This window comes from Podarcis vaucheri (assembly GCF_965113315.1).
Source record: "Podarcis vaucheri genome assembly, chromosome: 3".
Classification (NCBI taxonomy): domain Eukaryota; kingdom Metazoa; phylum Chordata; class Lepidosauria; order Squamata; family Lacertidae; genus Podarcis; species Podarcis vaucheri.
In genome coordinates this window covers 2,423,344-2,444,285 of record NC_138761.1, presented here as the reverse complement: position 1 = coordinate 2,444,285, position 20,942 = coordinate 2,423,344, and the positions used below count along the sequence as shown (strand labels likewise).

At 49.6% G+C, this 20,942-nt stretch overlaps 1 protein-coding gene across 12 annotated transcripts in view; it reads right to left on the bottom strand.

Annotated features, from left to right (window-relative positions):
• The window catches only part of OTOF (otoferlin), a 221,762-nt gene extending 203,534 nt beyond the window's left edge, over positions 1 to 18,228 (bottom strand). For 7 of the 12 annotated variants that reach the window (XM_082217189.1, XM_082217195.1, XM_082217200.1 and 4 more), the window contains exon 1: positions 17,530 to 18,227. In XM_082217189.1, the coding sequence (XP_082073315.1) occupies positions 17,530 to 17,608 (79 nt within the window). In that variant the 5' untranslated portion in view covers positions 17,609 to 18,227. Of the gene's footprint in view, positions 1 to 17,529 lie in introns of all 12 variants that reach the window. The other 5 variants (XM_082217194.1, XM_082217197.1, XM_082217190.1 and 2 more) reach the window with 2 other exon arrangements.
• Positions 18,229 to 20,942: the final 2,714 nt, after the last annotated feature.

Genomic DNA, 20,942 nt, shown 5'->3' with positions numbered 1-20,942 from the left:
CACCAGAATTCAAAAGCATCCATTCTTCGGCGATCAGCCTTCTTTATGGTCCAGCTCTCACTTCCATACATCACTACTGAGAAAACCATAGCTTTTACTATACGGACCTTTGTTGGCAAGGTGATGTCTCTGCTTTTTAAGATGCTGTCTTGGTTTGTCATTGCTTTTCTCCCAAGAAGCAGGCGTCTTTTAATTTCGTGGCTGCAGTCACCATCTGCAGTAATCATGGAGCCCATGTGTGAGTCTCTCACTATTATACAATTCAGTCTGTCTCAGATTGAATTGTATAATTCCTGGTAAATTCCCTTGAATCCCTCTTAAAAGAATAAAGAAGCCACAATCTTATTCAAAGTCAATAAAAGAAGTTTACTTACATCAGTTCACAGTTGGATTTCTGAAGGCAGACTTAGTTACAAATATGTACATGTGGATCTACCCCATATGGAGGAATAATCTCAGTGCTCATAAATAATCTCAATTTCATGAATAATCTCAATCTCATGTGGATCTACCCCATATGGAGGAATAATCTCAGTGCTTCTGCTAGCTGAGAGCTAGCAGAGCAGTCCTAGCTAAAAGCTGGTCCAATGAAGGAGGGAGTCAAAAAGAGGGAAGGGTGCTGGGTGACTCGTCCTTTTGTTACCTGGACAGGTAAGGTCACACCCACCTTCTATCACAGGGGAAAGGAAGGATGCTCCAGCCCAGGAGGAACAGGAAGTTTCGACTGGCTGGACCAAACATTCCCTCGCATGTCCACTCTAGGAAAACAAGGAATGTTGTACTTGACTGCCTCTCATGGATCACATCCCACAGTCTGGAGTTTGCATTTAAGGATGTGAGGAAGCCACTCAGTGTAAGGCTTTGCACTCCCTAATTCTATTTCTCCCAGAGAAGCCATGGAATGATCGTAGAATGATAGAATTGGAGAGTTGGAAGGGACCTCAAAGGTCATCCAGTCCAACCCCCTGCAATGCCGGAATCTCAGCTAAAGCATCCCTGACAGACGGCCATCCAACCTCTGCTGAAACATTTCAAAGGATTGGGGGTCCACCACCTCCAGAGGGAGACCATCCCCCATTCTGAGGGTGGATATCATATACAGTGGTACCTCGGTATAAGAACAGTCTGGTTTAAGAACGATTTGGTTTACAAACTCCGTGAAACCAGAAATAGTGTCTTGGTTTGAGAACTTTACCTTGGTCTAAGAACAGAATCCGAACAGTGGAAGGGCACCGGCGGCAGGAGGTCTCATTAGGGAAAGTGCGCCCTGGTTTAGGAACAGTTTTGGTTTAAGAACAGACTTCTGGAACGGATTAAGTTCATAAACCAAGGTACAGTAATACCTCGGGTTACAGACTCTGCAGGTTGTGTTTTTTCGGGTGGTGTTTGGTTTTTTCGGGTTACTTCGGGGTTTCAGCGGTCGCGCATGCGCAGAAGCACTAAACTGCAACTCGCACGTGTGCAGAGGCATCCCGCACGGATCACGTTCACAACCCCAGCGTCCACTGTACCACTGTGTCATGATGCAGCAGCAAAAAGGGCTAATGCTATTCTAGGCTGCATCAATAGACGTATAGTGTATATTATAGAGAAGTATAGTATAGAGACACAATTTAAGACAGGTATTGACAAGCTGGAAGTCAAGGAGGGCAGGAGGCAGCTGCCCTCCCCCCCCAAATCAATAAAAATATATAGCTAACTGAGGTCTCCCCCCCCCCAACAAAAATCCTGGCTACACCCATGTGTGCAGAGAAGGGTGACTAAAATGATCCAGGGTCTAGAAGCCAAACCTTATGAGGAACGGTTGAAGGAGCTAGGGATGTTTAGCCCGGAAAAGAGGAGACTGAGAAGAGATAGGAGAGCCGTCTTCAAATATCTCAAGGGCTATCACATGGAAGATGGAAGAAGATTGGTTTCTCCTGCTCTGGAGGGTAGGACTCGAACCCATGGCTTCAAGTTACAAGGAAGGAGATTCCAAGTAAACATCAGAAAAAAACTTTCTGACAGTAAGAGCTGTTGGATAGTGGAATGGTCTCCCTCAGGAGGTTGTGGGCTGTCCTTCCTTGGAGGTTTTTAAGCAGAGGTCAGATGACCACCTGTCATGTTTGATCTAGCTGAGAACGCTGCATGGGCAGGGACTTGGACTGGATGACCCTTGGGGGTCCCTTCATGCTATGATTCTTTCATTCTGTGATTCTATGATTAATTGGAGTAAGTACCCCAATTGGCAGGCGATAACAAATACAGACGAGCTTTATGCGCTTTCAGTGATAGGGGCCAGGATTCCAAATGGCCGCAGTAAATCCAAGGGCAGAAGTCACGGCAGTGAAGATAAAATAAAGTTAAATGATGAACTCAAGAGCCCAGGAGGCCTCCATGTCATTTAGCATTAGCAAGTACATCTTCAGCTCATCGTGATTTCTCCAGATGATGTTCTTTCACATTACAACCAGCCGGCGAAAGAATTCAAAAGCTACTTAATGCTGATATGATGAATTGCCCCAGGAAAACAGCTGATATCTCTGGGATTTGCCACCCTTGGACTATCTTGGCAGAGTGGGATCTCTGCCCTCAGTCCCCGCAGGATCAGACCAAAGGAGCAGCACGTCTCACATCCTGATGCGGCTAACCAGAAGCCGCTAAGAAGTCCACAAACGAAACCTGGAGGCAAGAGTGCTCTTCCATCCTTGCTCCCCAGCGAAGGATAGTTCAAAGTTGTGGCAAATGGCCGTGGCTCAGTTGCAGAGTGCTAGCTTCACATGCAGAAGGTTCCTGGTTCAACTCCCAGTGTGGGAATGTTGTGGACGGTAGGAGAGGATATATTAATTAAATATTATCCTTATTCACTCACACTAGTAGGTTAGTAGCAAAGCACATTCCCTGTATATGGCAGGAAGTTAGTTGGTAGATTTGTTTGAGCTCAGCCCGTCGCAGGGATTCGAACCGCCGACCTTCTGATCGGCAAGTCCTAGGCTCTGTGGTCCAACAGTTATGTTATACTTGACTGCAATAATAATAATAATAATAATAATAATAATAATAATAATAATAATAACAACAATAATAATACATTTTATTTATACCCTGCCCTCCGCAGCCAAGACCGGGCTCAGGGCGGCTAATACCAGGTATAAAAACAATTTAACAAAATACACCTTAAAAACAAGATTAAACTACAACATTAAAATGCAGCCTCATTTCAGTAGAAACGCAAATCAAAAACTTTTTGGGGGTGAAAATGCCAAATCTTCACCAAGGCTAACTATCCAGACTGGTCCTACGGGGGCCAGAAAAAAGCCAGGGAAGTCCCCAAATAGGGGTTCCATCATAGAAGGAGAAAAGAAAAAGGAAAGAGGGGGAGGAGATCAAGTTGATTCCAAGCCCAAAGGTTAGGCGGAACAACTCTGTCTTACAGGCCCTGCGGAAAGAAATCTAATTCTACGATTCTCCCTCTGGCAGACCCCCAAAATAGTGGCCCAGTAGGTCAGGGAAGCAACCCATGGCAGCTGGTGCCAAGACAATAGATTTGGGTTGTGTAAATCTGTGGTGTAGCCTCCAGGTGCTGCCTTCTGGCCCCTGCATCCCTCCCATGTGGCCCTCGCAGCCTTTGCAGAAAACGCACACAGGGCGGGTGTTTTAAACTCTGCAGGAATGTGACACCCTCAAGGAGCGAGTGAGGAGGCACCCCAGGGAGACAGTCCCCAATTCCCAGACCTGATCGTGACGCACAGACGTCTGTGAACAAATCCCAGAGAAACTGTGAAGCAAGCGAGAGGACCTATAAATAGGTGGATCTCGTGGGGAACGAAGGATATTGAGCAGAGTCAGGCCTGGCTGAGCCGGAGAGAGTAAGAGAAGAGCCGGGAAATGGGTGGGAGACAGAAGCCTAGAATTGCAGGGACACCGAGGGTCATCTAGTCCAACCCAGAGGTTGGACAAACACAGCTGGGTCTGGGTTCAACACACACACAAGGAGCTTTCTCAAATCAAATATCCTTTATTAGGCATAGCAAACCACACATTATCAAACAGACATCGTATACAAATTGTGCAACATACGAGCTCAACACAACAAGGTTTGTCCCGGTCAGATCTTTAACTCCAGAGGAAATTAATTTGCATAAATAATACACTGCAACGCTACCACATCACCGCTCAGTTAAGAACCACGAGATCTCTTTATAACGGCCCAGTCTTTCTACATGGACAACACTCAAAAATTCAGCCACTATTAAAGTAATTTGATCATTCCTGTCCAAAAGCAGGTCCTGTACCGTTGGTAGCGTAGAATTCAGCCTATTGAGTTGTAAGGCCTCTAATAATTGTCTTCTGGCATAAATGCCAAAATCACAAGAGAAGAAAATATGCTCCAAAGTATCAGGTTCCTGTTTACTACATTTGCAGAGACGCTCTGATTCTGGGAGAGCTAAATATCTTCCTCTCACAATCACTGAGGGAAACATTAAATCTGGCTAACATAAACAGCCTGCACAATTCATGATTCTTCAGATTTGTCATGTATCCCTTTTGAAAATCTCTACACAAACGGAGATTTAAATAGAGAGGAGAGCAAGTGCTCTGCTTTGCAACCTCGAGAGTGGAGAGAATTTTATGGATCAATGGTCTCGTTAGATCGTAAAATTCATGTTCAATTGCTGTTTTAGGGGTTGTTTTTAAAAGTCTGGAACGGATTAATCCATTTTGCATTGCTTCCTGTGGGAAAGTGCGTCTTGGTTTTGGAACGCTTTGGTTTTGGAACAGACCTCCGGAACAGATGGCGTTTGAGAACGAAGGCAGTATAGCAGCGATGTCCAACCGGTTGGCCACGATTAACAACAAAAAACTCAACAACTCTTGCCTCCCCCCTAAAAAAAGCTCAACAACTGCCAGTAGATCACCGCCAGTGTTTTTATACTGGGAGTAGATCATAGCGTCTCTTGGGAGTTGGACGTGCCTGTTGTCTAGTATCAAAATTAAACCACTCCACCCCCAAGAATAGGAATAGAGATCTTTTCCAAAAGTGGCTCTCGCCCCCTGGAAGTGGAGAGCACCCTGGAGAGTCCTTGCGATTCACGAGGTGACCCAGGGAGGGTCTCCTCACAAGCAGGAGGGACAGCAGGGCTTTGCCGAGGTTGCTCAGACTCGCTGCCCAACAGCTGATGTGCGGAATAGATGCTCAGCTAGGTATCTTTCAGCCTGCGGTTCTAGGGAAACAGTGTGAGGCGTCTCAACGCTTCCTCTGTCAGCAGCAAACGAAATCTGTAGCTCCAGGCAAGCAGGTACCTCTCTGTGTTTTTTGCAGCTGGATTTCACAGCAAGGAGCTCAGCTTAGCTGGCCTGCAGGCTTCACTTCTCGGCTGAAAACCTTGGCAGGGAGCCGCTTGAGGAAGGGTTGGTTGTAAATTCAGAGGGTTGTGTCTGTCTGTCCGTCCATCCCACCCACCGGCCATCCAGCTAGCCAGATCGTGCATGGACACAGCTGCAGCAGAGAGCCCCCGCCCCTCCAAACTGCCTCCCCTTTCCATGAATTATTCTTGAACCATTCAATGATTTGGGTTGAATCGTTATTAAGATGTTCAGTAAATTCTCTGCAGGCGCAGACCATCCGCCGACTCAAACTACTTCATGAGAAAATCCCCAAACTCAGTTCCATGGGTGACTCTGGGACATATCTATGCAGTAGCTTAGCTTAAAGTTTTAAGAGTCGATATGCTTATCGCATATAGGCAGTGGGGTAGCGTGGGGTTGCAGGGGGGCCGGCCGCACCGGGCGCAACATCTGGGGGGCGCACTCGCAGCTCTCTGCCCCTACCTGGCTCACTCACTCTCTCTCACTGCAGTGCTGGCTGTGCGAATCCAATCCGAGCCGCTGGGTCACCACCCACTGTGGAGGGGGTGGGTGCCAGGTGTGCGGTGCGGAGAGAGAGCGAGGGACTACCTGGGGGAGGGACAGTGCAGCGGCCACCCAGCCGCAGCGCTGAGCGCGGGAGAGAACCACACCAGACCAGACCAGGCAGCAGCAAGAGAAGCTGGCAGCGGCGGCAGGTTAGGGGTTAGGGGGCGCAAATTACTTGCTTTGCCCCGGGTGCTGACAACCCACGCTACGCCGCTGCATATAGGACCATAAAGAAGGCTGATCGCCGAAGAAAGGGTGCTTTTGAATTATGGTGCTGGAGGAGACTCTTGAGAGTCCCATTGACTGCAAGAAGATCAAACCTCTCCATTCTGAAGGAAATCAGCCCTGAGTGCTCACTGGAAGGACAGATCCTGAAGCTGAGGCTCCAAGACTTTGGCCACCTCATGAGAAGAGAAGACTCCCTGGAAAAGACCCTGATGTTGGGAAAGATGGAGGGCACAAGGAGAAGGGGACGACGGAGGACGAGATGGTGGGACAGTGTTCTCGAAGGTACGAACATGAGTTTGACCAAACTGTGGGAGGCAGTGGAAGACAGGAGTGCCTGGCCTGCTCTGGTCAAGGGGCTCACAAAGAGTTGGACACGACTAAACGACTAAACAACAACAACATGCTCATCGCATTTATAAAATTTAAATTTATTGTTGTACATTTGTTTTAACTGTTTGTTTTCTTTCTGGGAATGTACCCCCAAGAGTGTTTTATAAGCTGGTCTCCGACTGTAATCAATTATCTATCTCTCTTCAGTAAATTCATTCATTCATTTATACCCCGCCTCTCACCCCTGATAGGGACTCGATGCAACTTACAGATAAAACAGGAAAAGCTAAAGACATAGTCGGGGGAATCATTTAAAATATCATAATAATAACTTCCAGGGGAAGAACATGGTGGATTGAACGTCTTTTGTTGGCAGGCTGCTGACGGAAATAATTACATGGAGATAGATTGTGGTCAGACATAAATCTTAGCTATTGATCAGGAGATTAACCTCTGGTGCTCTGGAAAAAAAACTGTTTCTGCATTGGGAGACCGAGAAACTGTCAGTTTCTGGGCACCCTGGTTGGGTTAAGTGACTTGTGAGCAGAGGAATCAGAATTTTGCCCAAATGTTTAGTGTTTCTGAGGATGTTTATAAAGGTAAAGGTAAAAGGACCCCTCTGACCATTAGGTCCAGTGGTGGACGACTCTGAGGTTGCGGCGCTCATCTCGCTTTATCGGCCGAGGGAGCCGGCGTACAGCTTCTGGGTCATGTGGCCAGCATGACTAAGCCGCTTCTGGTGAACCAGAGCAGCGCACGGAAATGCCGTTTACCTTCCTGCCGGAGTGGTACCTATTTATCTACTTGCACTTTGACGTGCTTTCGAACTGCTAGGTTGGCAGGAGCAGGGACCGAGCAACGGGAGCTCACCCCATCGTGGGGATTCGAACCGCCGACCTTCTGATCAGCAAGCCCTAGGCACTTTGGTTTAACCCACAGCACCACCTGCGTCCCTAAGGATGTTTTTAGGTGGTGCCAAAAAAAGAAAAACCACAGGGAAGGCGCTTACCTGACATCAATTGGCAGGGAGTTCCGCAGGCCAGGTGCTGCAACACTAGAAGATTGAGTCCTCACAAATGTGGAATGAGTATTTCTGTGGCACCTGTAAACAGTGCCAGTTCTGCGCATCGAAGTGGTCAAGTTGGCATTTATGGGATAAGGGGATTTCGTAGGCAAATTGGCTTACCACTCCACCTCCAAGAAATCATTCTCAATATTATAGTGTTTGAAACCAAGCTCAATAAATATTTATGAAAAAATGTAAGTTGGGTACATAGGCGCAGTATTGATGCAACAGCACAAAGGATAACTGGATCAACCATAGTCCTGAATGAACATGAACATGAACCTATTGCATGTAATTTGGCCATGCCATCTTTTGCTCTTACTATATAATTACCGCGGAAGAATAGCTTAAGCATTTGGGACAGTCGAAGAACGGGAGATCTATGCCAGTATGAATTATATCATAGCATGTATGTTGAATCAGGGAAGGGATATTTTTTTGGGGGGGAGTGAATATGTTCACAGATATTCCTAAGTCTTATGGTATGGAATACTGTATCCAGTTCTGGGTACTACAATTTGGGAAGGATGTGGACAAGCTGGGAGATGTTCAGAGGAGGGCAACCAAGATGATCAAGAGTCTGGAAACCAAGCCTGATGAGGAACAGCTGAAGGAGTTGGGCATGTTTCGCCGGGAAAAGAGGAGACTGAGAGTTGATATGATAGGCATCTTCAAATATCTCAAGGGCGGTCACATGTTCATCAGTATGTGGATGATACTCAGCTCTACCTCTCTTTCAAATCGGAACCAGTGAAGGCTGTGAAGGTCCTGTGTGAGTGTGTTGAGGCGGTTGGAGGATGGATGGCAGCTAACAGATTGAGGTTGAATCCTGAAAAGACAGAAGTACTGGTTTTGGGGGACAGGAGGCGGGTGGGTGTGGAGGATTCCCAGGTTCTGAATGGGGCAACTGTGCCCCTGAAGGACCAGGTATGCAGCCTGGGAGTCATTTTGGACTCACAGCTGTCCATGGAGGCGCAGGTCAATTCTGTGTCCAGGGCAGCTGTTTATCAGCTCCATCTGGTACTCAGGATGAGACCCTTCTTGCCCGCAGACTGCCTGTCCATAGTACTGTAGTGCAGTGTTTCCCAACCACTGTTCCGCGGCACACTAGTGTGCCGCGAGATGTTGCCTGGTGTGCCGCGGGAAAAATTAAAAAATTCGAAAGATTTTTTTTTAAGTCAAATTTTCGATTGGGGCGCCGTCACTAGATGACCCCTGGGGTTCCCTCCCTCCCTCCCGCTCTGCGCCTCCCTCCTCCTCCTCCTCCTCCTCCGGGGAGGCCCTTCCTGGCTCTCGGCCAAGGCTTGGCGGCTGCCACTCACTCACTTGCTCGCCCACCCGTCCCTCCATCCCTGCACCCGGCCTCTCCCCCTCCGTCCCCGGCGCGGGGGCTGCCGGGATCCGTAGTCCCCTCGCCCTTGGGCTCCGCGCCCGCGTGGGGTGTGCGAACTACGTTTCCCAGCGTGGCCTGGCGGGCCGGGCGTTTTGTTTGAAGCGCTCTTCTCCAGGCCATGGAATGAGCGCAGCGGCGGCGGCCGGGCGGGCAGGGGCTCTTCCGCGCAGACCCCGCGCAGCCTGCCTGCGCCCCCGCGGAGATCGGGCGGCAGGATGGAGCCCGGGGATCCCCGCGGAGGCGGAGCGGCGGAGGCGGAGGCTGCCCCCCAGGTAGGGCTGCGTCGGGTTTTTTTATATTTTTGCAATGCTGCATCCACGCCGGAGGGGACGCATCGGACCGCGGGGAGACCCCTTGGCGGGCGTGCAAGGCAATGCATGCGTGCAGGCGTTGCATGGAGTGCAGTGCAATGCAATGGCAACGCGGCGCCCTGCATGCATGCATGCAACTTCCACCGGCGCTCCGGACTTGGCAGGTGAGGGGGGTCCCCAGTGGGCGGCAGAGAGAGCCGGGAGGGCGAAGGGGAGCCGGGGGGGAGCAGCGCTGCTCCCCGAGCCGAGCCCGGGGGGAAACCTCGGCGTCGTTGCGCCGGGTGTTGGAAGCGGAGGCTGGTGGGGGCCCCTCACCTGCAAAACCTAGTCGCCTCTCATATATTTCGTGCATTGCATTCATCGCCCGCTTTCTCCTCCAAGGAGCTCCCGGGGGCGCGCGTGGTTCTCCCCATGTTATCCTCTCAACAACAGCCCTGCGAGGTGGGTCAGGCGAGTGGCCCAAGGGAGCACCCAGGGATTGTCCTGGCCAGGTGGGGTGATTTGAACCCTGCTCTCTGCCCGGTCTTCGTCCTCATTTAGCCCCCACATGTGCATGACTGTGCATGACTAAGGTTTTCCCCCCTCGTCTTGGCTATGGTGTGAGTCTGTGCTGTTAATTAATGGGGTTCTGCCTTCGGAGAAGATGAGCCAGCCCTCAAGGAGGTGATTATGTAATTTGCTAGCAATTCATGTCCCTCCCGGCGTGACGCTGCACGCTGACGTCACGGGGCTGTAATGGTGGTGTGCCTCGAGATTTTTTTCATGAAACAAGTGTGCCTTTGCCCAAAAAAGGTTGGGAAACACTGCTGTAGTGCATGCTCTGGTTATCTCCCGCTTGGACTACTGCAATGCTTTCTATGTGGGGCTACCTTTGAAGGTGACCCGGAAACTACAACTAATCAAGAATGCGGCAGCTAGACTGGTGACTGGGAGCGGCAGCCGAGACCACATAACACCGGTCCTGAGAGATCTGCATTGGCTTCCAGTATTTTTCCGAGCACAATTCAAAGTGTTGGTGCTGACCTTTAAAGCCCTAAATGGCCTCGGTCCAGTATATCTGAAGGAGCGTCTCCACCCCCATCGTTCTGTCCGGACACTGAGGTCCAGTACCGAGGGCCTTCTGGCAGTTCCCTCCCTGCGAGAAGCAAAGCTACAGGGAACCAGGCAGAGGGCCTTCTCGGTGGTGGCGCCCGCCCTGTGGAACTCCCTCCCATCAGATGTCAAAGAGAACAACAACTACCAGACTTTTAGAAGACATCTGAAGGCAGCCCTTTTTAGGGAAGCTTTTAATGTTTAACAGACTACTGTATTTTAATACTTTGTTGGAAGCTGCCCAGGGTGGCTAGGGAGACCCAGCCAGATGGGCGGGATATAAATAAATTATTATTATTATTATTATTATTATTATTATTATTATTATTATTATCTGAGTTGAATAGGATCCAAAATGCAGCAGTCTGATTGGTCCAAGAACAATGCAGCAGTATGATTGGTCCACAGGAGCCAGCCAATCCAGCTCCAGGTGGAAGTGAATCTGCAACCTGATTGGCCTACAGGATAATCCCGGAATTAGCCAATCACGTGGGACCCATTGTGTAAATAATGCATATAAGGCAGACATTCTGGGGGAACTTCCATTCCTCCTCCTCACCACTATGAGCTGAATAAAGAGCATGAAATCCACTCTCGACTCCGAGTATATTTCAATTATTATTCTCATGCTCTGGAGGGTAGGACTCGAACCAAAGACTCAAACCAATGGCTTCAAGTTACAAGGAAGGAGATTCCAACTTAACATCAAGAAGAACTTTCTGACAGTAGGAGTTGTTTGGCTGGTGGGTTCTCCTTCCTTGGAGGTTTTCAAGCAGAGGTTGTAGGGCCACCTGCGAGGATCATAGAATCCTAGAGTTGGAAGAGACCGCAAGGGCCATCAAGTCCAACCCCCTGCCAAGCAGGAAACACCATCAGAGCACTCCTGACATATGGTTGTCAAGCCTCTGCTTAAAGACCTCCAAAGGAGGAGACTCCACCACACTCCTTGGCAGCAAATTCCACTGTCAAACAGCTCTTACTGTCAGGAAGTTCTTCCTAATGTTTAGGTGGAATCTTCTTTCTTGTAGTTTGGATCCATTGCTCCGTGTCCGCTTCTCTGGAGCAGCAGAAAACAACCTTTCTCCCTCCTCTATGTGACATCCTTTTATATATTTGAACATGGCTATCATAGCACCCCTTAACCTCCTCTTCTCCAGCATCTCTTCTGCTTTGATTCCTGCATTGCAGGGGGGTGGATTAGATGACCCCTGGGATCCCTTCCAGTTCTACAACCCTATGATTGTATTATTCTGTCTGCCCAAGAGAAGGGTTTCCTGCTCAGAGCTGCTAAATTTACAGCCACTGCACAGAGGCTGAGATTAGAAGCATGTTTGAAGCGCCAGCAAAAGTCCCATAAATTGAATTTCACTCTTATCTCTGCAGCTTCCTTGTACGGCGTTATTTAACGTCTTCTGAAATTACTCCGCTGTCTCCTTTTAATCAGAGTTCTATAGCAGCCCTGCTGGTTATACGTGATTTCATTTTATTATGTGCAAAACAGAGGCACGCAGGGAGAGAGCTCCTAGATTTTTCACTATTTCCGGGTCGGATTCAGTCACATGCCAGCCAATTCAGGATGCAGAACTAAACTGCTTTTGGCACACTTGCAAAGCAGACATGCTGGTCTTTTTTTAATATAAGGGGTGCGATGTGGAGATGAACTGGTCAGTGTGGGACTTGAATCAGTGTCATTTAAGGTCCCCTCACTTCCTCCCAAAGGAGCCCAAGACGCCAAACAAAAAAGGCAATGTAACTTTAAAAATAAAATTTAAAAAAGCATTAAGAACAGGGGTCCTCAAACTTCTTAAACAGGACACCAGTTCACTCTTCTTCAAGCACTGTTGGGGGCTAGACTATAGTTTGGGGAGAGGGGAAATGAACGAATTCCCATATACACTGCACATATCCCCCCCCCATTTTTTATTTTTGGGGGCCTAAATCCCACACGGTTGTCTTTGTCCATGGAGTTTTGACAAACCTAGACAGCATCTTAAAAAGCAGAGACATCACCTTGTCGACAAAGGTCTGTATAGTTAAAGCCATGATTTTCCCAGTAGTGATGTATGGAAGTGAGAGCTGGACCATAAAGAAGGCTGATCACCAAAGAATGGATGCTTTTGAATTCTGGTGCTGGAGGAGACTCTTGAGAGTCCCATGGACTGCAAGAAGATCAAACCTCTCCATTCTGAAGGAAATCAGCCCTGAGTGCCCATTGGAAGGACAGATCCTGAAGCTGAGGCTCCAGTTCTTTGGCCACCTCATGAGAAGAGAAGACTCCCTGGAAAAGACCCTGATGTTGGGAAAGATGGAGGGCACAAGGAGAAGGGGACGACAGAGGACGAGATGGTTGAACAGTGTTCTCGAAGCTACCAGCATGAGTTTGACCAAACTGCGGGAGGCAGTGGAAGACAGGAGGGCCTGGCGTGCTCTGGTCACGAAGAGTCGGACACGACTCAATGACTAAACAACAACAAAATCCATTGAAGTTGAAAAGTGTCCCTGAATTCATTGAAAAAATCTGGTAGCCTTACCTTAGCTGGAGTGAAAATGCACTTCAGAATATGCCTCTCTTCCACTTTGTATGCCCTGTTCAGAGTCACAAGTGGCGCATTCTGGGCTGTAGCCCTAGGCACATTTCCCCAGGGGATTGATTGATTGATTGATTGATTGATTGATTGATTGATTGGGTACCCTGTAATCCCTGCATGGCTCATGCACAGTCAGAGTAAAACAGTCCCTAACCCACAGACTTCCTGCCAACCTAGCAGTTCAAAAGCATGTCAAAGTGCAAGTAGATAAATAGGTACTGCTCCGGCGGGAAGGTAAACGGCGTTTCCGTGTGCTGCTCTGGTTCGCCAGAAGCGGCTTAGTCATGCTGGCCACGTGACCCGGAAGCTGTACGCCGGCTCCCTCGGCCAATAAAGGGAGATGAGCGCCGCAACCCCAGAGTCGTCTGCAACTGGACCTAACGGTCAGGGGTCACTTTACCTTTACAACATTCCTAGAGTGGACATGGAAGGGGAAACCAGTGTTCTGAGAGGCCAGCCTTGCCCACTTCTCTTGCTCGGTTTCCAGAGGTGGGAATTACTTTCAAATTTATTCGTATGCTGCAAACAGCACAGCAGCTCAAGGTGTTTGGTGCTGATGGGGGTGTGGACTCAAGGACATCCTGATCAAATTTGCAGATGACACCAAACTGGGAGGGGTGGCTAACACCCCAGAGGACAGGATCACACTTCAAAACAACCTTGACAGATTAGAGAACTGGGCAAAAATAAACAAGATGAATTTTAACAGGGAGAAATGTAAAGTATTGCACTTGGGCAAAAAAAATGAGAGGCACAAATACAAGATGGGTGACACCTGGCTTGAGAGCAGTACATGTGAAAAGGATCTAGGAGTCTTGGTTGACCACAAACTTGACATGAGCCAACAGTGTGACGCGGCAGCTAAAAAAGCCAATGCAATTCTGGGCTGCATCAATAGGAGTATAGCATCTAGATCAAGGGAAGTAATAGTGCCACTGTGTTCTGCTCTGGTCAGACCTCACCTGGAGTACTGTGTCCAGTTCTGGGCACCATAACTCAAGAAGGACACTGACAAACTGGAACGTGTCCAGAGGAGGGCAACCAAAATGGTCAAAGGCCTGGAAACGATGCCTTATGAGGAACGGCTAAGGAAGCTGGGCATGTTTAGCCTGGAGAAGAGGAGGTTAAGGGTGATATGATAGCCATGTTCAAATATATAAAAGGATGCCACATAGAGGAGGGAGAAAGGTTGTTTTCTGCTGCTCCAGAGAAGCGGACACGGAGCAATGGATCCAAACTACAAGAAAGAAGATTCCACCTAAACATTAGGAAGAACTTCCTGACAGTAAGAGCTGTTCGACAGTGGAATTTGCTGCCAAGGAGTGTGGTGGAGTCTCCTACTTTGGAGGTCTTTAAGCAGAGGCTTGACAACCATATGTCAGGAGTGCTCTGATGGTGTTTCCTGCTTGGCAGGGGGTTGGACTCGATGGCCCTTGTGGTCTCTTCCAACTCTAGGATTCTATGATTCTATGAAAGCTGATATTGGAGCTCAGCATGAGCTGCTAAGTGCCCAGTCCGAATCTCACGCCACCGCAAAGTCAGTCTTGCCTGCCCTCAGAACCATTCCCACAGTATGAGGTTGTTGTTAATAATAATAATAATAATACCCCCCCCAATCTGGCTGGGTTTCCCCAGACACTCTGGGCAGCTTCCAACAAAAGATTAAAAACACAATAAAACACCAAACGTTAAAAACTTCCCTAAACAGGGCTGCCTTCAGATGTCATCTAAACGTCAGATAGCTGGTCTTTTCCTTGACATCTGATGGGAGGGCATTCCTCAGGGCGGGCGTCACATGACTGCCGGCCTACCTCACAGGTGAGGATTGCCGATGCAATGGCTGCAGAATTAAAAGCTCAAATTATCGCTCCATGCAGTGGATGCCTGGAGCATCCTGCTAGAGTAGGCGATGTGTTTGGAACATGTGTGCATGCCATCAGATACAACAGCTGCGTGATGAAATCTACACACATTCATGCACAAAGGTTGTGTTAGAGGAGACGTCACAAGAAAGGGGCAGAGCGGAGGCTGTGCCTGCAGAGAGTCCAAGGTTCAGTGTATTGCACCTCCCCAGTTAAGTCTGGGCTCTGAACTTTGGGCTGGAGTTGGAAAAAAGGGACAAGGTGCCATTTCCTTCTAGTTCTCTTAGAGTCTAGATTTAAGCACTGGGGACCAGGGATGCCTCATAAAAGCAGAGAAGCAAAGAATAATAGACTCTCAGAGCCAGAGGGGACCCTGAAGGACATCTAGCCCAACCCCCTACAATCTCTGGGATCTCAACTAAAGCATCCAAGACAGATGACAATCCAACCTCTGCCGAAAAACCTCCAAGGAAAGACAGTCCGCAACCTCCCAAGGGAGTCCGTTCCACTGTCTTACAGCTCTTACGTCAGAAAGTTTTTTCCCGTATGTTTAGTCGGAATCTCCTTCCTTGTAACGTGAAGCCATGAGTTCGAGTCCTACCCTCCAGAGCAGGAGAAAACAAGCTTGCTCCATCTTCCATGCGAGAGCCTTTGAGATATTTGAAGATGGCTCTCATATCTCCTCTCAGTCTCCTCTTTTCCAGGCTAAATATACCCAGCTCCTTCAACCGTATCTCACAGCACTTAGTTTCCAGACCCTTGATCACCTTGGCTGCCCTCACCTGCACAACTTCCAACTTGTCAACATCCTTCTTAAATTGTGTCTCACCAGTCTGGGCTCTGCTATTTATTTCTTTGCTTACTTAAAACATTTTTAAGGCCCTAGTCATACACCAATTAAGATAGCATCGAAAACAACATTAAAACCCCTGCAAAAATACAAAAAGCAGCAGCACCATCAACACAAAACACTGGTTTTATTGCATTGATCTCCCACAACTGATCTCCTCTCCAAAGAGTCCTCGGTTCACCCCTCTCCTCAGTTAATCTGTACAACGACCCTGAAAGGTAGGGTAAGAGGCTGCGACTGTCATCCCGTGAGCTTCAAGACTGAGTGGGAATTTGAACCCAGGTCTCCCAGGTCGTGGTCCAGTGCTCTAACCACTACACCACACTGACTCTTCGCTGGGCCCAAGAGGCTGGCTGGAACAAACGGCGTTGCTTATTGACTGCAGAAATAAGGGAAGTGATCAGTGGAGTTTCACTAGATCTGGAGAGACTGTAGGAAAAAGGCCGGATTTCGGAGGCTACTAGGGGAAGGTGCATAAACTCAGTGGTTGGAGCAGCAGCTCTGAATGCACAAAGTTTCAGTCCTCATCTCTGGTTAGGGCAGGGGTCAGCAAACTTTTTCAGCAGGGGGCCGGTTCACTGTCCCTCAGACAGTGGGGCGGGACTATATTTGGGGGTGGGGGGGAATGAACGAATTCCTATGCCCCACAAATAACCCAGAGATGCATTTTAAATAAAAGCACACATTCTACTCATGTAAAAACACCAGGCAGGCCCCACAAATAACCCAGAGATGCAGCTTAAATAAAAGGACACATTCTACTCATGTAAAAACACGCTGATTCCCGGACCGTCCATGGGCCGGATTGAGAAGGCGATTGGGGCAGATCCGGCCCCCGGGCCTTAGTTTGCCTACCCATGGGTTAGGGCTGGGAAAAGATCCCAACTTGAAACCTTGGAGACTTTCACTGTTGCCAGCCAGTGCAGAAAAGGAGACAGAGCGACGGTCTGACTCAGTATCAAATCGCTTCCTTCCTCTGTTCCTTGCTTGCTACTTTCTTCATGGAAAGCAGTTTCGGCAGAAGAATCTGAAGCCAGGCAGAGGGGCAGGGCACTCCTGTGTCACCTTCTCCCGCCCCCCAGTTGTGGTACAGGATGCGACCCTGACCTATCTGCTCCGCAAGGACCGAGCTGGCTCTTTCAGCAACTGCGACTTCCTCCATGTGGGGAGAGCCAGTGTAGTGGTGAGGGTGTCGGAGTGGGACCTGGAGGAGAACTGGGTTCGAATCCCACTTGGCTCATAGAGGTCGCTGAGTATCACCTGGGGCTGGCCAGTCACTCTCAGCCTAACTTACCTGACAGGGATGTTGTGGAGATTAAATGAGGAATGCAAGCCACCTCGAACTCCACGGAGGAAAAGGTGCGGTAGCAACAGAATGAATATGTAATAAATAAGAGCTTTTGCAAAGGGTCTCACAAGAATCTGGAACACGTCTTCCCTCCTCCATCTGTCTCAATTTATATAAGCCACTTGGGCAACATGACTACCATGCGATAGCTCAGTCGGTAGAGGATGAGACTTAGGGTCAGGGGTTCAAGCCCCACATTGGGCAAACAAATTCCTGCTTCGCAGGGGGTTGGAATAGATGCCAACTGTGCAATTCTATGATTCTTTGGGAGCATGCGGCCACACAGCCACGGCTAACTGGAGCCACCAGAATCCTCCCCTTTAAAAAAAGAAAATCAACTCCAGCCAACTTTGGCATGCGCAAAATGATGGCGTGAGCCCCCCAGTTTCTCAGGTTGGAGCTGCCCCGGTGGCAGACAGGTGAGCGAGCCCCTCTCACCTGGGCCCTGTCCTTGCTCCTGCAGCCCCAAAGCGACTCCCCTGCGGAGAACTTTTTGCTGCCATCAGAGGACCCCCGACCCTGTGCCTGCAGCCCAGCGCCCCCTACGTACCCACATGCGGACATACCTCTGAAAGCTACTTTGGCAATCCTGTCTCCTTTGCCCCGCAGGTCAGTGACCGTCTTCAGGTGCACCACCAAAGCCATGTTGCCGGTGGGGATGCTGAGGCAGCCCAGTAGCTACGACAGACTGGCAGGGTTGGACAGTGGCGTCTTGATCCCGCAGCCGGGCTTTTCCTGGGGGCTCAGAGCTCTGCCATCCTCTGCTGGTCTCTGCCGGGCCAGTCAGGGCGCATCTCCTCCTCCGTCGGCGTCTCCTCCCTCCCTGGACCAGGAGGAGAGGCGACCCGGAGCCGTGTGACGGTTCAGCTGCTTCTCAAAGCGCTGCAAGCCGCTCGCTTGCCTCAATTATTCAGGAGCTATCGCAGAAAAGTACCGCTTGGCTTTCTCTCTCTCTCTCTGGGCACAACCCTCCGGCTGGTATCCTGGCTCACCGGCAAAGCTCTCCTCTGCCCTGGGCCCCCCCGCCGCCACCCCCTCCTCCCTCCTCCATCCTTTGCTACTGCAGCAGCAGCAGCAGCAGCCGCGCTCCTTCGCAGCCTCTCCAGCCGCGCGCAACTTGGCGGATGGCTCAGGGATAACGGAGGAGCATCTTCTCCACGCTGCCTTCATCCAGCGGCGGCTGGAGCTACAGCTGGCTGCGGTTAACCGCTTAGCTGCTGCACCCTACGAAGAAGGGGGGGGAGAGGGGGTTGTCCGGTCCAGCTACTGCTGCTCTGGAGATTTCGGGAATGGGGCGCATCTCTTACAGGTCAGCTCCTTCAGCGCACACAAATAGCTGGCGCGTCGGAGGGAGGAGGGCCCCCAAATTCTGAGGCTGAGCCTTGCTTGCCGTATCGGGGTCCCCCCCTTCAAAGCACAGGGGGTTCGGCGCTGCTGGTTTCATTTCTGTAGGCGCCTGGGTCGGTGGGGATCAGTGGCGTAGCGTGGGTTGTCAGCACCCGGGGCAAGGCAAGTAATTTGCGCCCCCTAACCCGTGGATTTGCGCCCCCTAACCCTAACCCGCAGATGTTGCGCCCGGTGCGGCCGGGCCCCCCCTGCACCCCCCACGCTACGCCACTGGTGGGGATGACTTGCTCTTATGGAGCCCTGAGGAATGATCAGGTCCACCCTGGTTTCGCAGCAATGCTTTGAGCGATCCCCCAAGCAGGGCTTAAGTTTCTTATATATTTCCTTGCATTTAAATCCCACCTTTCGCCCAAGGAGCTCTAGGCGGTATATATGCCCCCCCCCCTCATTTAATCCTCACAACACCCCTGCGAAGTAGGCTGGGCTGAGAGGCAGTGACTTACACCCGCGCCTTTGATTTATTGGATTTGATTGACATCCTATGCCCTTTTAAAATGTGGGGGGGGGGTTCTTTGGGGGGGTATTGAAGTTTTTTTTAAAAAAAATCTTTATTTTGTGGTTTTATATTTCGAATTTTTCTGTGAACTGCCCTGAGACCTCTGGGTATAGGGCGGTATATACAGTGGTACCTCGGGTTAAGTACTTACTTCGTTCCAGAGGTCCGTACTTAACCTGAAACTGTTCTTAACCTGAAGCACTACTTTAGCTAATGGGGCCTCCTGCTGCCGCCATGCCGCCGGAGCACGATTTCTGTTCTCATCCTGAAGCAAAGTTCTTAACCTGAAGCACTATTTCTGGGTTAGCGGGGTCTGTAACCTGAAGCGTCTGTAACCCAAAGCGTATGTAACCTACAACAACAACACAAGGTCACCCAGTGAGAGCTTCATGGCCAAACGGGATTGCAACCCTGCTCTCTCCCAGGTCATAATCTAACCACTACACCACACTGACCTCTTCCAAGAGCTTTGTAGATGAACCTCGACCGTAAGGCGCAGTCTACCCTTGAGAGCCGCCTGCTCGGAACCAGTAGCAGAGAGGGGAGGCTGCTGTCTTCCTGCCTTGCTTGGGGGATTCCCGGAGGTGATCATTGTTGCCTGTTATATCCATAGCCGTTTTCAATACGTAATCAGAGTTTTCTATTCATTTTCTCCTTCGCCTTTGCAACCGCCCTGCAATGTAAGTTGGGCAGAGGGACGGTGACCACAGGCGATTTCTGTAGGACTGAACTGTCGAAATCCCCTTTTAAAGCCATCCAACGTAGTGGCCATCATATTCTTATGTTCTTAACTTGGTAGTTTGAGTAATCTAAATTGGTTGCATGTTATAGGCTGGTGTGCATTAATGCTTCTCCCAAGCACATAGAACCGTGGAACTGTAGAGTCATCTAGTCCAGCCCTGCAGTGCAGGAATCGCTAGTAAAGATCCCTGTCCAAAATTGTTGTTGTTGTTGTTGTTTATATCCTGCCCATCTGACCAGGTTTCCCCAGCCACTCTGGGGGCTTCCAAAAGAATATTAAAATACTGTGATACATCAAACATTAAAAGCTTCCCTAAACAGGGCTGCCTTCAGATGTCGTCTAAAAGTCAGTTGTTTATTTCCTTGACATCTGGTGGGAGGGCCTTCCACAGGGAGGTCACCACCACTGAGAAGGCCCTCTGCCTGGTTCCCTGTAACGTCACTTCTCGCAGTGAGGGAACCACCAGAAGGCCCTTGGAGCTGGACCTCAGTGTCCTAGCAGAACAATGGAGGTGGAGACGTTCCTTTAGGTCTACTTGGCTGAGGCCGTTTAGAGCTTTTCGCTTAATTAGATGACCTTTTGAGTTTGTGCAGGTAGCAAACAAATTTTAAAGGTGCCCCCACACTTTTCATGCGCCTCGTTGCAGAGGATGACTCAATGCGCCTCCGCTCCAGAGAGCACCTTTTGGAGCCAGCCCTAAATGCTTCTTCATTTTAATGAGGCCGTTCTTCAGCTGGTGGGCCTGGTGACAGATAGGCGAAGGAGCAAGCAGCCTTGGACAGCCAAGAGAACCATCTCCCTGCTGGGCTGGAGAGGCAATGAGGTGAGGTGGAGCAGCTGGCAGGGGGAGCAACTGAGGATTATAAGAAAAATATTCTCCCTCTCTCTTCCCTGAGGGCGTTTCAGATACACTGCAAATACTATCGATTAGCAGGTCTGCTGCTTGGGAGAATTTGGGAGGTTGAGTAATCCAGACTGGTTAGAGGATGATGTGGATTAATGCTTCTGTCAGGCACATCACCGAGTGATTCCTGGTGCTCAATCAAAGCTCCATGTGGTCCAGTCAGGTCTGGCATCCAAACAGGCTCAGCGTCTTGCTTCTCACATAGGATGGCTAGAAGCTTCTCCCCCTCACCTCCAAAACATAAACGCTTATTTCCAGTAATAATAATTTATATATTACAGTCAAAGACCATAACATAACATAACACAATAAACTCATTGCAACTCATTACCAAACTTAAAACCATGGATAGACCTGGTCTGAACAGAGACATTGGATTCTTATCTCATTATACATGACTAAGCCATTTCTCACCTTCTCACCCCTTGCC